Genomic DNA, 16,356 nt, shown 5'->3' with positions numbered 1-16,356 from the left:
GTAAGATAAAGATACCAATATCGCGAATATGAAAATTAGCCCACGCATTCTCAAGATCCGCCGCTAAAGTAAATACCTAACCGGAATATCTGTCGTATGTGTAGCATTCTGTCGTTCCGAAGGCGAATAGTATCAACTTTGCGATTGCGAGGTATTTGTAATTAGACGCGTTGGTTACAACGCAACGCAACGTGTCTAATGTTACTGCGAAGTGCGAGTATATTCTTCTGATAGGTTGTGAATTGAAATTACGTGGCGAAAACGAGGAAAAATTAATTTTGACGCCTTAATTAGCGGTGGTGGGATTTCGTAGGTCGTTGGCGTATTCATTTCCAACATCCGTGGGATTATAATTTTGATAATTCGAAAGACGATAAGTGTATAATTCGTGATAAAAGAACGGATCTGGAAATTATTTCAAAGTTGGGAAGAAATTTTTCAAACGTGATTCGTAATTTGAAAGTTGTAGCCCGTGTAGGTACTCGAGTCTGGATAGTTATTAAAATTTCCGGTTTATTTCCACAACTAATGATAATTTCATTTTTCTATGGAATCACGAATTAATGCTATAGAGTATTTTTAGCGGCGTTATCGTAGTCTGCGTGTGAATTGAAATAGTCAAAGGGCAGCTTTGGGAGACAATCGATGATCAACTGTATGTAAAAAGTCTGTTTGCGAGGAGGTTAATCGTGTAAACCTAATGAACCATTAACCAACCGCACAGAATCATCGGTGTTCCGTCGTCTGCTATCTGTTTTTCTTTTTTATAAATCTACTCACATAGAAAAGTTAATCTCGTGTACTCTTTCAGCTTGTATTCGAGACCAGATTGCAGTCGACGTTGGCAATTTGGTGATTTAGGGAAAAAATTGATTTTGGACGAAATTCTTCTTGAAAAAGGCGGTTTTCTATTTGCTAAGATGTCTGGCTTCGATTGAAATTTTCGAACTTCGTTGGAAAGTTTACGCAAAATTTATGGAAATTTCAAATAACTTAGCATAGCCGATGATTTTTCTTGCAAAATAGCCAGTTCGGTAAAAATTTCGGAAATTCTCGAAACGATACGAGTAGAATAGCGGATTAGGGTTTCTCAAAATAACACCAGTATCAATCTAACGAATGTACCTATTGCTTTTTGTTTAACAGCTTCCGGAGTACAAAAATACCGCCGTAAAGAAGTTTGGGAAAAGTTACGTAAACGACAAAACAATCCTAAAATCAATTTATCGAATAATAACGTATCTCCTGGTGAATCGCACGTTCGGCGAAGCAGTTTCAGAAATCCGTCGATATCGGTCGAATCGTCCAGTGATCCAGATTTAACGGTGTTCCGAACCGAACGACCGACATGTTTACCGTTTGCCTCTTCGCTGAGCCCTGAAAGCTCGCGAGAAACCTTACCGTCACCTTCGGCTACGTCGTTGAAACTCCACATGGAGCCATCAGAACTGGCGCACGAATTAAGCGGCAAATCTTCATCAGCTCCTTTACTACTGAAACACGCCGGCAGCGCTTCGTCTGCCGTTCCCAGCGCTAAAAAAAAGGTAATGTATTAATCTTTCATTTATAGTACGAATGAGATACCTATTACCTAGACCTACCTACCTATGTTCGAACCAATTTCTCTGGAGAAATTGACTTGAATAGATTTTTCATTGCTGTTATTTAATTCGTACAACTCGTTTTTCATCGTGCAATCGTACCCCTGTTGAAAATTTGTTTTTCCGAGGATTGTTGAGCTTGGTGAGGTAGCTATACCGAGACCTTTTGTTATTGATTTTTTATCGCTTAAATTGAAATTACATATACCTATTTTTTTGAAATTTGGATGGGAATTAGCTATATAGCTATTAAAATGCGTTGTTTTTCATTTTTTTTTTTTTTTTTTTTTTTTTAATATAATAATTAATTGATGAAGTTTGACCAAAAAAATCATGACCGAATAATCTCAACAAGACGTGGGAAAAATGTCAAATTTTGGTCAATACTCAACTCTTCCTTCGAAAGTTCACAACGCTTCGGAAACATTTTTTTCAATTTTTGTTCCGGTGATTTTTTAACGTAATGATCGGCATGGAAGTACATACTAAGGAAGACATCAAAAGATCAAGTAACTTGAGCAAAAAAGATGGGCAAAAAAATTTGGAACATCTAAAAATTAAAAAAAATATTTGAACTTTAATCTCTCCCCGGGGAGATGAACATTGGACTAAAAACTTGTTTTTTCACGTTTTGTTAAGTTAAGTCATGAATTTTATTAAAAAAAAAAAAAAAAAAAAAAAATGAAAAACGCTCCTTCCTCTCGAATAGGTACTTATTGCATCAAAATGTGAGCAAAAGATCAAGTCTGAGTGGAACATTGAAAGGGTTACGAATAGATTTAAATTACCCACAATTTTTTATCAAAACGAATTCTTTTCGTCAAGTCTTCTGTGAGCATGAAAGGATTAAAGTAAATAAGTCGAGCTGCTCCATGTGAGGAGAAAAAATTTGTATGTAAATTAGTTTGAATTACGATAAGCAACCCTACTCGTAAATAAAAATACCTAATACTTGTACGGGAAAAATTTCTCAATGACTAGTAGGTAGTACCATTTATCGTAAAAACGTAAAACTTATCGTAGAGTTTGGTTATTCATTGGGAAGCTGTATGCGCTGTGGTCTTGGTCGGTGGTGGGTTCATCTATCGGCCATAAATTTAGCAGTAATTGCCTCTCTTCGTAGTACGAGTATCTCTAACGTAAAACACCTAGTCCAAACGTAGGCAGGCACCTTTAGTGTAAGGCGCAGGCGGCGATATAAACACATCAGAAACACTTCGATGCGGTGTACGCGACATAAAAACGATGCCGGTTTTTTTTTTAGCGTATTGTTTCAATAGTACAATTGAATTACGAAGAAAACAAAGCCTCGGCGGCGCGAGAGAAGCGGCGAGATTATATCGTAGTATGTAGTATAATAAGAAAGCGTAATTGTGCGATAGCGCGCAACCGAATTATTCTATTATTTCGCGTTTTAGCTGTACATTTCTTCAGGCTGTGGCCATTGCTCATTGTTCGACAAACAAAAATAATAATTAGCGTCGTTGGACGCCGCCGCGCCGATACCTTTGTGACCGATAAAAATCAATCTATCTACGATTCGCGACTATATCCGCGTATGTGTGGCGTTGGCCACCTCTTTGGTGATTTGTTTACATCTTTTAGAATAATTTATTGGCTATGGATATTTGATTGGCGCGAATGGGCTAAAAATAATCTCCGAAGGCGCAAGCCGCGCCGGGACGCGGGGAAAATAATAACGTTGAATTTTTGTTTTGTCTCATTGCGCGTATCGAAATTTAAAATTAGTCGATGTCGAAGCCGAAGCCGATAGAGGCGTTGTCCTCGGGGAGTTGTATTGAAAAAATCCGTCATACGAAATCGTAAAAGTTTTCGGCCTATAAAAAATAACAAGTGATAAGATTTTTCTCGACGTAATGCGAAAAACTTGGCGAATTTTGTAGGCTGTTTTTTCATTGTTTCGGTGTAGGTGGTGGTACACGATGTCGTTGAGTTTTTTGAATATGTAGACCGTACACCGTACCTAGTGAAATTTAATTAGGGAAAAAAAGAGGCGACCGAGTGCTCGAGATGTTCGAATATTACGACGTTTTTTTTACAGTTTGCAAAAGTCGTTACATTGGCGTAAAATTTTTCAGATTTACGTAGGTACTTGAGAGGTTGTTTAAAAAATGAGAGAATCGCATAGCCAAGATTTTTCTATACTATCGAGAGATTATTCCTGTTCGAGTTGAACGCAATTTGAAAATTAAATGGGTGCTTTTCGAGTATCGAGTCGATAGGAGATTGCATTTTTTAATTTTTTGCAAATTTCTCCCATCGGAAACGTATAATTGCATGGTGTTTGAAAATTATAAAGAACAGCTTACCTACATGATTTATCGAACCGTTTTCAGTATTTAAAAATAAGTTGAACTTGTGCCTTCACTTGATGAGATATATTCTTCGCTAATTTTGAATTTTTCTGAGAGGGCCAAAAATGAACTTTTTATGCTCAAAACTTTGTTGGTGTTCCTTGGAGGGCTCCTCAACTATCAATTTTCAAAAATTTTACAAGACTTGAAAATTTTACTTTGTTGAAAAATAGTATAGGTATGTGAATTGAAACTTGTGAAATTCTAACAATTGTTTCTGACATAAGGTTATGAGAAGAACAATTAACAAAAAAGGTTCTCTCATAATATGGTCTCTCTTTAAAATCGAAGCAGTTATGAGCAAATATATGTTTTCGAAAATCTTGGAATTTTTTAGAAACCTCATGGTCAGCAAAAATATAAATTTTGTAGGCTTTGAAGACGTATTGTAGTGTAATTTTTCTGGACTATCAAAAATAGTCGTTTTGTGAAATTACTTATCTTTGAAATTGAAGGAGCTGGAAGAAGTGTGAAACTTCATTAGCCCTTACCGCCATCCAATTTTAGCGATAACTATTTTGTAATAGAACATTTTTTATGCCTCTTAAAAAGTTTCGTCTGAAAAATTGTTCAGAAATTTATTTTTTCTGAATTTTAGATTAATTTTCAAAGATGAGGATTGAAAAAAAAAATTCTCACTCACCTATAATGAAACGAAATATGTACATTTGCGATAATAAATAGCCGCTACGCACAAGTTTCCCACACCACGAAAGAAGATTTATTTGGTGAAAATTAAACTTCTTCTATTCTGTGTCTGACTGCCTGTAGTATGTGCTATTTACAACCTTCTAAATCAATTTATGGTGGTTTGTATTTCATTTGAGGCCGAACAAAATTTCTGTTCTCTTTTTACATTTGATCGACTTTTTTACGTAATTTTTCATTAACCACGTTAGAATGCTTAAAAGTTTTGAAAAATTTGTGAGTGACTAAATTGCGTGTGTTTTTCGATACTCTTTCAATTTTTTTTTTTCGATCTCAAATCTTTCTTCCTGTGAGATATTTTCTTTATCGATGTCATTGAATGTATGATCTTCTCCCCCTGGCTCTCATCAAATCGTTGAAATGACGTTTAATCCATTTCGAGGCATCTGGTAGAGATAATACTTTCATTTTTTTTTTTCAAAACTCCTATGCATAGAACAATTTTTTTATATGCTCGAGAATACTCGTAATAAAATGCCCTTCAAAGAGAAAAATTGTTCCACAAATGAAATTCGCCGTCGAAAATTTTTCAATTTACACCGGCCGCTTTTGTTTTTATTATTCGTTTTCTTTTCTGGAAAAAAATTCTAAGCCCTTTGAAATGTATGTTTGTGCTTATAAATATTGTATAAATGTAATTCTCATTCAATCATTAAAACATTTTCAACGGAAAAATGCCATTTAAAAAATTGCTTTTCTAGAAAAAAAAACATATATGTACCTATATTTTTTTGGTGATTAAGTATGCGAAATAAACGAGAAGGTGGTTTTTTCCTTTCCTATTCAAAAACAATGTTATAGTATGGTTGCTTGGATATTTTTTTAATAGAGATTTTCAGAATCGTGCTAACGTAATTTTGAAAATAATTAACTTAATGAAAGCTTATATCGAATTTTGCACCCACTGGAATTACGTTGTGTAAGAAGCCATTCTTTTAATTGAGGAAAGCAGGGAAAGAAGATTACTCGTAAGTTTTCTTTTTTAAATATGAAAATATTATGTACCTAAACCCACTACCTACCTACTATACGTATAGGCTCCGGAGAAATTTTCTAATTTAATACCCTCGCTCGTAAATAAGTAGTGGGTACATACTTTTTTATCAATGATAGTTTGCACTTTTAAGAAATCGTATAGACTTTTGTCGAGAAAATAAGAGAATCGTCGAGCGAAAGATTTATTAATGTTTTTGTGTTTTTTTTCTTTTCTATTTGCAGATGAAACAGTCTCGATTCCATTCGGAAAAACTACTAGTTGGTAAGTTTGCGCTAGTTTAATGCTTATAATGCACATTAGTGCAAATATTTATAGGATGAAAAGCATTATACGAGTATATCTGATGTACTATACATAAGTGTAGATGAGAAACGAACCGCGTACACGATTTTGGAAGATAAACTCTTTCGAGTTTGAAGCCATTGTACGTTTGGTAACATGTGTATTTTTTCGTGTTCGTCGATAATCAAATACCGATGGATGGCGTTTGGAAATCAAACATTTGGTTATTTGTTGTGACGTGACTTTGGCAATGCGTATTCGAGAAAATTTTAACCTTTTGTTATCAAGGTCTTTAGTTTCCAAATGATTCATTGTTAACGTTTTTGAGTAGGTACTATGTGGTTGGTTTTCTTCTTTTTTCTGTTTTTTTGACGCTGTACAAGACGTGTGCAGCTCACGTGTATGTGTATGTGTAGGTAGGGTAAGTAGACGTATGTAGTCTGTTGCTCGCTGTTATTTAGTTTTCGAAATTTGATTGTTTTTCGAACGCGTGTATAAATTGAACTACTAATATGATTAAGCGAGAAAGTTGAATGATTTGCGACGAGCCAAAAAGTATCGTGGGAGAATTCTCGTCTGACTGTGCTGTGCTGTGTCGAGACGTCGAGAGTAGGTAGGTATGTCGCAGGGTTCGTCGAAATGCCTTGTGACCTTGATTAGGCAACTTATCTAGCGAATACGGGTTCGATAGATGAGAAAATCCAATTATGGGGGTATAAATTTTAATGGGCACGTGAGGTTGTCAGCTTTTTTTCGGTCAACTATGTAACGAAAATGCATTGGTTACTTTTTAGTTTTTTTATTTCTCCAACTTTATAGATTTTGAACCGCTGGAAAATTGGAAAGTCAGTGAACTGGATTTTATGCCAAGTGGTGAAGACATGAACCAAAAAAATGCACTTTATGAAAGAAGTGTGAGTTTTTTTATGATGAATTTTGGATCAAAACTAAAATTCTTGAGACTCAACGTCGTTCGTACTCTCTCAACCTTCGAAAGAAGAGGGAGAGGGGAGCTTACAATTGTTGGAAATGTTTGTGCGGGTCAAGTTTTCGTCATAAATGAAACACAATATTACTCTTAGATGATGATCAATTTGATTTCGTTTGAAATTATTGCTCCTCTCGTGCCCCTGAAAGGGAGCTCGAGCCATTTTCAACTCTGGATATAAAATTATAAAAGGCACATTTTGTGGCACCTTATTACTGATTGTGCCAAATTTTGACTACCTTGATTACTTTGGGGTGATTGGGGCTCAAAAATGAGTTTTCTTCGCTTTGAATTGGGTAGGAGTGATCTGGCATGCTGAAACTCTGGTAGAGAAAGGGAGATAAAATTTGAAATAAAATGTGGCCTGCCGCAATTCGAGAAGTGATTTTAATCATTCAACAAGCAGGAATGGCTCATTAGGTGGATTTAAAAACTTTTTCGATTTTAATGTGAAAATTAGGCTTAAAAAGTGAATATTGATATCTGAAAAAATTTGAATTTGAGACTTTGAGTTTATCACTGGCTTAAATATTAAGGATTCCTTCTAAACGATTATTTGGATTTTCGAAGCTTTTAAGAAGTCAAGCAGGTGAAAATTGGTGATGAAATTTAATTGTCTGAAAATTGTTTCAATTCCTTACTATTCAATTTCTTTAGGACTCTCAAAGGAAAAATTTAATGCCCCAAAAAACAGCATATTTCATCCCTCTTTTTAAAAGTTTCGATTATTTGACAGTTTTCAAGAAATGAATTTAAATTGAAATAAAACTGGCAAAGATGTTGCGGAAACTTCAGATTTTTAAAAAATTTCGTCTTGGAATTCAAGATTTGGAAAAAACTTGGCTAAAGGCTAAAATTTTTGAAAACCAAAAAAACCTTTTTGAATAAAAAAATTACTTGAATGAAATTAAAAATGTTTTTGACGTGATGATTTCATTACCAGAATTCCAGGGTAATTTCCTTTGAAGGTTCTAAAAAAAGTTGAGGGTGGACACTCAAATTTTGCCTGAAAAAATTTACCACTCTTACTTATGCACAAATTCATGGTCTTTTTTCTGTACATCATGTTTTCTGCTGTTTTATTGCATAAAAAAATGTACCACAAAATCTTTTATACTCGTCTTGTTTTCCTCTTCCTTTTCTTCATTCGTAGCTTACCTATGTACTTCGTTCTCATTCAGTTCTATTTTCGAGGTTACGAGTTGACGATTTTTTTCTCCTTAAAAATACGCGAAAGTGAAAAAAAGGGTAAAAATTTTTAATATTTTCATTCAATGAAAGTTTTCTAGCGTGTTTATATTTTCAACGTGTAGGTATTATAGCAATCTGGTAAAAATTTTCTTTTCTCGAGATGAATTTTTCAAGTTCCATTCTATCTAGAAGAGAAAAAAATATACGAGAGGAAACATTAGTATGACATTTTTGACAGATTAGACGTTTTTGTATAGTGCGTGAGATTGGTGCTAGGAGGGTTGAGGGACGAGGATAGAACGTAGTACTTGTATTATCTGAGACGACGTGATATTTTATGGGAAAGATTATTTTCACTTATGTCAGCAATTTACAAATACGTTCTTCTATGTTCTCGTATTCTTGCGAATAGCTAGGTAAATCGTTGTACGACGAATAATCGTACACGATGAAGTTGGTTTGTAAATTATTTAAAACGATAAATAATTACACGAGGCGTTGTACACAAATATACAGTATCGTTGGGGGTGGGTAAAAGTTCGAAAATATTGGTCGTGTGTCGAAGGAATACAGCTCATAGAGAATATTCGTTCGTGTTTAAGTATTCCAGCGCGCAAAAAGCGCAGACGCGAGTATCTTACTAGAGTACGTAGCTGTTCAAAGTTGAACATTTTGATCAACAGCATTCGTAATGTTTTCTCCAGGCGTAGAGGGTTTTGAAAATTCGCAATTCTCGCACTTTCGTGTCTGAAGTGAGAGAAAAACGTACGTAAATGTTGATGAAAAATACGTATTTTTTGTGTAAATTGTAACGTCTATGGTGCGATTTATTTTGCTGATTAATTTTGAATTTTTATCGTTGAAATTTTTTTTCAATCCGGTGTCGAGAATGACAGATGAAATTTCATTGTGAAATTCGAGTGCATCGTGAAGTAATGCGATTTATTTACGAACCGGTTTTCTAAGCAGTAGATATTGCCGACGAAAATTGAGATGCATCGTGTTTACAAAATGAATAATAATAATCGTAATTGAAAGTCGCTCTCGATTCGTGTGTGTTTGAGTAAATTTTGAATATTACGATCGACCCACACTACCTACACGTGATTGTTGTTTAATTTTCGAATGAAAGTGGATATGTTCATATTATCACAGTCACAAAATGCGGACCAAATTGAACCAGTTGAACGAACTGACCAAATGATGCATTTATCGGATGTTTTTTCCCCAATGTAATTCTCACTCTGGATATGTATGCCGAGTAAGATGTGACGTCCGAACAGAAGTCAATTTTTTGCCATCTCATCGACGATGTAACGATACACCAACATCTTAAACTATACTTATACCAACGTGCGAATATGTCCCACGAAAAAGAATACAAATTTTTTCGAAGCTTTAGCGCCAAAATCGAGTATCGATGGCCGCTTCGAAGAGCCGAATACTTTTGGAGAAAATTGCGCGAAAGGCGAATCGCCGGTAAGATGTTTTCATTCATTTAGACGAAAATTAAATACGATTGGAGAAATTATATTCGAATGAATTATCGTCGTTGAATTCGAAATCGAATAAACCAACTTCTGACTAGTTCGCGATAATAGGATAAAGAGTGATGAACTGATGAACCCTTTCGAAAACTGGCATGTGTGCGGCTTTTGAAACGAGTGTTATTTTTAAGGCCGATTCAACGACGATGATATTGCAACGACCGACTGAAAAAGATTGGGGGTAAATTTTACGCTCGAGAGAAAATTTTTTTTTAATTAGCGTCGATTGTTAGATTTTCTTTTTTTTTTTTTGAATGGTTAAAATTTATTCAACGAGGCAGCAACAGTTGGCTGAACATTAACGGCCATTTTTATCGTAATTTAGTTAATAAAAGGGTGTTTTTTTTTACTCCATCGTCAGAGGGATTGTCGTGTAATTTTAATTTTATTAAAAATTTGCAAGTGAAATTATACGTATACTATGGAAAAATTCCAAATCAAAGTTACGTTGACTGTCTTTTTGCTACGTGTTTGCATATCGATATGGTGATCATCGAGGGGAAAGTTTAATTAAAAAATTTTTCGCCTCGATGTCAGAGCATATTCGATGGTATATAAATTCTTTCAATATTGTCAGTTTATTGTGATTTTTTTTCCTAATGGTTTTTTTTTTCATTTGGTGAAATTGTCGTTATTATAAAGTTAGAAACATTGTTTCAAATGCAAGTTTTCTTTTTTTTTCAAAAGAGATAATAAAGTTTTAAATTAACGTCGTCGTCACTGTTTATATCGACGGATATTTGAAATTACGACCTGGATGGTGGCTGGGAGTAGGTAGGTACCCCTATAGTTAACTTCGCTATTTTCTTGAACGTTGCTGCGTAGGTAATTAAATCTTTAAATGTGGGAAAAAATTGCTTATTTATTCGACGATAAAATGTATCCACAATCCTATGATACATACCAAGTACGGAGTTATTTTTTTGTACCCATTTTATGTAATGTTTTCACATAGTCGTACTCGCAGATGGTGAATTAATAAAACAAACAATTTGAAGTTTGATCGTTTTGCGGTCATTGTAAACGGTGCCGGTGGTTTTCAAAGAACGAATATTCGTCGAAATAATGGAAAACCATAATAATCATGCTCGTAGAATCGGAAAATGTGGTTTCATATTCTCGATTTCGACGTATAGCGTATAATACGAGTATTTTATATTAATGTGATATGTGTGGTATATAAATGTACCATAATCCGAATCATGGAGTTGCGGAGTTTACCTTTGAATGCTGTAATGCTATCAGACGAAATTTCACCAAACTAGTTGTTCCAACCGAGTGGAAAATAATCTAATTTTTGGAAATGAGAATACAGTTTGACCTACCTATTGATGGAAAATTTCTTTTCTGGGTGTTTAACAGACCTGCTCAGTGCTCATTGACATAGACGTGTTTTTGCGCTTTAAAGGGCCTGTCCAAAACTTTCAAGACCCTGCAGATCTGTGTTTCGCTGAATTTTGAAAACTAGAATAAATTTGATCAATTTTAATATTCAGAGTGCATCCCTTTATCTGATTTTACAATATTTGCCTGATTGTTAAAAACTTGCAAAAGTTTCAAATTCTTGACATTTTGTGAGACTTTCGATTTCTAAAAGAAATGATTAGTGGGATAGCCGATGTTTTTGGGACCCACTCATTATGTGAAAATAAATAGTAGAAAAAATGCTGAATAAATCAAAATTTTATTTTTATATCCCTTCTTTTTTCTCGTTCTTCATAAAATATTGAAAAATGGAAGATTAAAATGTAGGTATAAAATTTTAAAATATTGAAGTACCTAATTAATACGAAAAAACTACAAGATTTCTGGTCTTGAAAGGCTGGTACCTATCTACCTCAAGAGTTCAGGAGAAAATACCACATCTGTGAGCATCCTTCTCATTTTTTGGAATTTTGAACGTTGAAAAATTCAAAATTCAACTTCAAAAACTGCTTTCAGAAGATTTTTTGAATCGAAATCACACGCTGAAAAAGTTTCTATGAACATATTATCGATATTCGTTTCCTTTCAAGTTGAATTAAAAAAATTCATAGCTTTCGAATACTTTAAACTTGAAAATCAATTTTACTAATTATGAAGGAAGCTGTTTCCTCTGGTCCCTCACCCAAACCAGCTCTGAAAACGATTGAAGAGAAAACATTTTTACCAAGACAAAGATAAGTAATTCTGTATTGAAAACGTGACGACCAAGTCGATGATATTTTAAAGCCTGATGTGGTACGTAGAGAAGGGTCGATTTATCTGATGAAGTTAATTATTCCACCGACGAAATGGAGAGCCTTCCTAGACTTATATTAATTTCTCAACTGGCGAAAAATATAAGTATAAAAGTTATCGACGCGATGCTATGCTATGACGTCACGAGACAAAGTGAAAAAGTTGAAAAATTTTCAAACTTATGGCTCTTTGAACTCGTAGTGGAGAATAATTTCGTCTCTTTGAAATACGCTACACGCGTTTCGATCACTTTGAAATATTTCTAAATTTAATGTATTGTAAAAAATTACTCCCCTCGATAGAGTTGGTACTCGCTACGCGTCGGTCGCCGTCATCGTCATTATGACGTTTTATAAATAAATCAATTCGAAACGTATCGAGTTACAATTAAGTGCTAATTGTCAATATGACGTGGATCCATATTTTGGCCCTGTCAACGTTCTCGTCCAGATTTATTCTCCGTGATACTTTGAAGGAGCTCATTTCTCATTGTTGTACTGGATGTAAGCCAAGTTCTGTCGAAATACAAGTATAATATTTTTTACAACACTCCATATCATCTCTTCCTTTCTTAATATCTCGCCTGCTATACGAGAAATATTATATGCACACTTTAGTTGATTTTAGAATGTATGTATGTACGTACGTACTGTATGCTGTGTTCACGGAGAAAAATGAAATAAGCATAAATTGACGTAAAATATTCTTACCCGATCGATACTCGCGAAATAAAAACATTTGTTAGGGATTTTTCACAAAAATATATCAATTTCAGTAAAATAGAGACGAGAAACTGAGAAATTTTTCGTTATACTAAAATAAAATGCACTTTATTGGTATAGTGTATTATTGATACTCCGAGATGTAGCTTTTTTAAATTTTCTCTTTTTTCCCTTTCCTCTCTTTTTTTTTGGAAAATATATTGCTCGTATTCAGATTTGATTAATGGAGTATACTCTGGCGGGCTTCGGTGTTTTTATTTTTCAAATGTTTTTCTAGTGTAGTTTACGTTTTTAGTTTTTTCTTTTAGCTATTTCAGTAACTATAAATAATTTTTTTATGGACACGAGTTATATTAGAGTCACATGAAAGTAGTTAAAGTCTCGTAATGAATGCACATATGATGTACACTCTTTGTTGGTACATACTTAATTGAATTGAAAAATCCTGCGTGTAGGTACCTTGCTCCAATCGTGTAATCACGAGAGAGTTAATTTCTAGTGCATTTACTATGTACAACGCAAAAGTAATTGCTTTCATATGTTGAATGAAATTATTAATGGAGTAAAAAGCTTTCGTTGTGCTACATGCTGCATAATAAAGAGTGTACGCTTTGAATCATTTTTTGTACATTTTAGACCGATATATTCGTCAGGCAATGAGAAATATTATTTAAAGTGCACTCATTTAACGAGTATTTAGAAATCATCCGAAGCTGATCTCGTATGAGGTACCTTCTCTACTATTAAGTGTCAAAATGACATTTGATCTTTGAAATCTAACTTTGAAAGTTGAACTTTCAATTTTTGAAAATTCTAAAGAAAGTTTTTGAATTGAAGTCCCGTTTTCGAATGAGTCAGTTTGGATGAAGTATTCATATTAACAGCGTTGAATTTTCTCGAAGTTGAGCCCCAATAAGATTCATCCTCCTCGTTCCTTATATGAGATGGCCGTGGGTCGAATTGTAACTCGTATAATAAAATTATACTCATGTTGATTGGGGCCATGCATTTCACCTGAAAAATGCCTAATTTTTGCCAATTACCCATTCTCGAATAAATGGAAATTTATTATGAATATTTTTTCAAATTTCCTACTAACTATCTACGTACTTAGGTACTTATAAGGATTTTACTTTACCTATTAATTTTCCGAAAAAAACACTAATTATCGAAAAATGAACACTGATACTTGACATTTTAATAAATGATCATCTTATTGCCATTTTTTAATGTTATGTTCAGGTTTCAATATGAAAAGGTCGAAAATTTTTCTTGCAAATAAAAACATTTGAAATTGTAATTTGAATGTGAAAAATTAAATAATTCTTTCTAAGAAGGTTGAAGTTTGTATTCAATTAAGATATTAGGTACACAAATACGTTTGAAATTTTTTCCCAAAGCATTATTATAAAAGTGTAAGGTATTCAATTTGAAAATGCACTCTGTATTCGGTTGGTTTTTAATTGCGCTTTAGCATCTAACAAAAAGTTTTAAAAAATGGTGAAATTATATTTTTTCTTTTCTTTCTTTCTCTTTTTCTATTTTTTCAAGACGCAATGCGCGAGATTATTCGTATTATAAAAGTTGAATTTTTTTCGTTTCTAACGAGCAGTTTTTCATGTCGGTCGAGTCGAATCGTTTAGTAAGATTAATTATATTTTTGGCGTGTTTACTGTTTTAAATAAAATAAACAAGTTCAATCAACTTAATTGTCGAGGTTGTCATTAACGAATTAACGAATTTGTTGCGATATTTTCAACATGTAAGATGTACCGTAGACAAATGATCTTTGTTGGTCGGTGTTTTTTGTAGACTGCTGTTCAGCATCTTCAATCTTTATTATGATGAGATTTAATATTCTTGAAAAAAAAGAACAACGCTGGTTTTTCGAGAAAATATAGGAATACTTTTACGTTGTATTATGATCGCAATATGTTGCTGTATGATTTTAGGGTGACGAACCAACAACGTCGATGTAAAATTTATACTTTGTTTGCGTTGTATTTTGCGTGCAGTGAAATTTTTTTTATTACATATGGTTTTACTTCGTCTTGAATTTTATGGCCATTTATACGTTTGTGAATAACTACTGTCTATTTTAAAATTACACATTACGAGCTACCTAACTGGTTTATTCGATGCATTGTTCGAAATTTGTAGGTATTGAGTTGTCGGTCGCCAACATAAATTCGAGAAAGGGAAATTAAACGGAAGAATTGTTATTTTGATTTATTGGTGAAATGATGAGAGTCGAGTATTCGTGGGTGGTATAAACTCGATGAGAAATGACTGTGTGATTTTTTTTGTCGTAGGTACTGTAAATTTTAACTGAATACGTATTATATCTAGCTAAGTAGCTAGAGCTACCTGGTACCTACCTTGAGTTCATTATGTATAAATGACGGTCATTGGATTTTCTAATTTTGAAAATATTGTCATAAAAAAAAGTCACAATAGACTTTAATTCCTATAAACTTGGATTACCTAATTGTTTTTTAGGGATATAATTATTCAAATCCTAACGGGGGAAAAAAATTCAGAAATAGTAACAGCTGGAGAATGCATATTTTATGGACTTGATTACAGCAAATAGCAATGAATTTTGAAAAATTGTGCTTGGGTTGGAACGGAAAATATCATGAGAGAAAGTTATCCAAGCTTATGGTTTCTAAATTTCATTTTAGCACTTATGGCAATTTTCCTAAAATTGAAAAATCCTAAAATCTGTTGGAGGCTCCAAAACGATTCGTTACCACCATCGAGCAATTCAGCTTCTACCTTAATTTCATTAAATTTTGATTTTTTTTCTCTAGAAAATAAATTGTTGAATTTTCAAAAACTCGTCAAAAATGTGAAAAGTAACGTTCCGCGTATGAATTTCAACATACCTATCTACGTGTATCATCATTAGGTAGTGTACATTACATACATACGGGTAGTGCCAATTGCCTTGTCCTCTGTTTTTTTCATTTTGGGTATCTCACATCACAAGAATAAAAAACCAACAAACTTCGTTCATTTTATTTCATTTTTTTATGCAAAAAATTAACCACGTCTTTAATTAAAAATTAATAACTGCAAAATTGAACTTACAAAGATTACATGTGTGGGGTACTTAAATTAAAATTTGACATTTTAAAAAATTAATTCACTGTTTTAAGGGTAAGATAGGAGCTGTTTTTGATTGATTAAGAAGTGTATACACATATACCTTGTTCACATTTCTGAATTTCACAGCATTGCGAATCTCTGAAACATTCAAGGTTAGGAAAACATTGTTTTGATCTTGAATCCTGCACCAACATAAAGATCAAAGTCAAAGCAAAGGAAAGTATCACATGAAACTTCATTGCACCACTGTTTTAGGTAAAAAATTCGAATTTGACAAATATCGCAGTCAAGTTACTTGCGGTAATGCACAACTGCACATTGATTTGTAAAATTAACTAAAAGTGTTGTTGAACAACTTGGTAAATTTTACGATGAAAAATTATCAATGATTCCAAGTAAAAACTATGAAATTACTTATGCTTATCTTAAAAGCTCGCTGGTTTAAAGCTGAATAACAATTCATGGAATTGCATTTGCCAGCTAAATATTTACATCACATTATCCGCACTACCTATCTAATTTACGTGTGAATGAAATTTTTTTAAATGAAATTTTCATGAAAACAGCACCAGCGCCATTTCGTGGTAATTTTCTTTAAGGGGGAAAAAAGTGCA

The 16,356-nt window shown here is 33.5% G+C and overlaps 1 protein-coding gene across 2 annotated transcripts in view; it reads left to right on the top strand.

Annotated features, from left to right (window-relative positions):
* Positions 1-16,356, top strand: part of cv-c (crossveinless c) — a 180,592-nt gene that overhangs the window by 77,645 nt on the left and 86,591 nt on the right. For both annotated transcript variants that reach the window (XM_065345940.1, XM_065345939.1), the window contains exons 6-7: positions 1,147-1,544; positions 5,903-5,942. In XM_065345940.1, coding sequence (XP_065202012.1) covers positions 1,147-1,544; positions 5,903-5,942 — 438 coding nt within the window. The remainder of the gene's footprint in view (positions 1-1,146; positions 1,545-5,902; positions 5,943-16,356) is intronic.

Source organism: Planococcus citri, chromosome 1 (assembly GCF_950023065.1).
Source record: "Planococcus citri chromosome 1, ihPlaCitr1.1, whole genome shotgun sequence".
Classification (NCBI taxonomy): domain Eukaryota; kingdom Metazoa; phylum Arthropoda; class Insecta; order Hemiptera; family Pseudococcidae; genus Planococcus; species Planococcus citri.
Note: the sequence above shows the minus strand (reverse complement) of the source record. Positions and strands in the feature narration are given on the sequence as shown.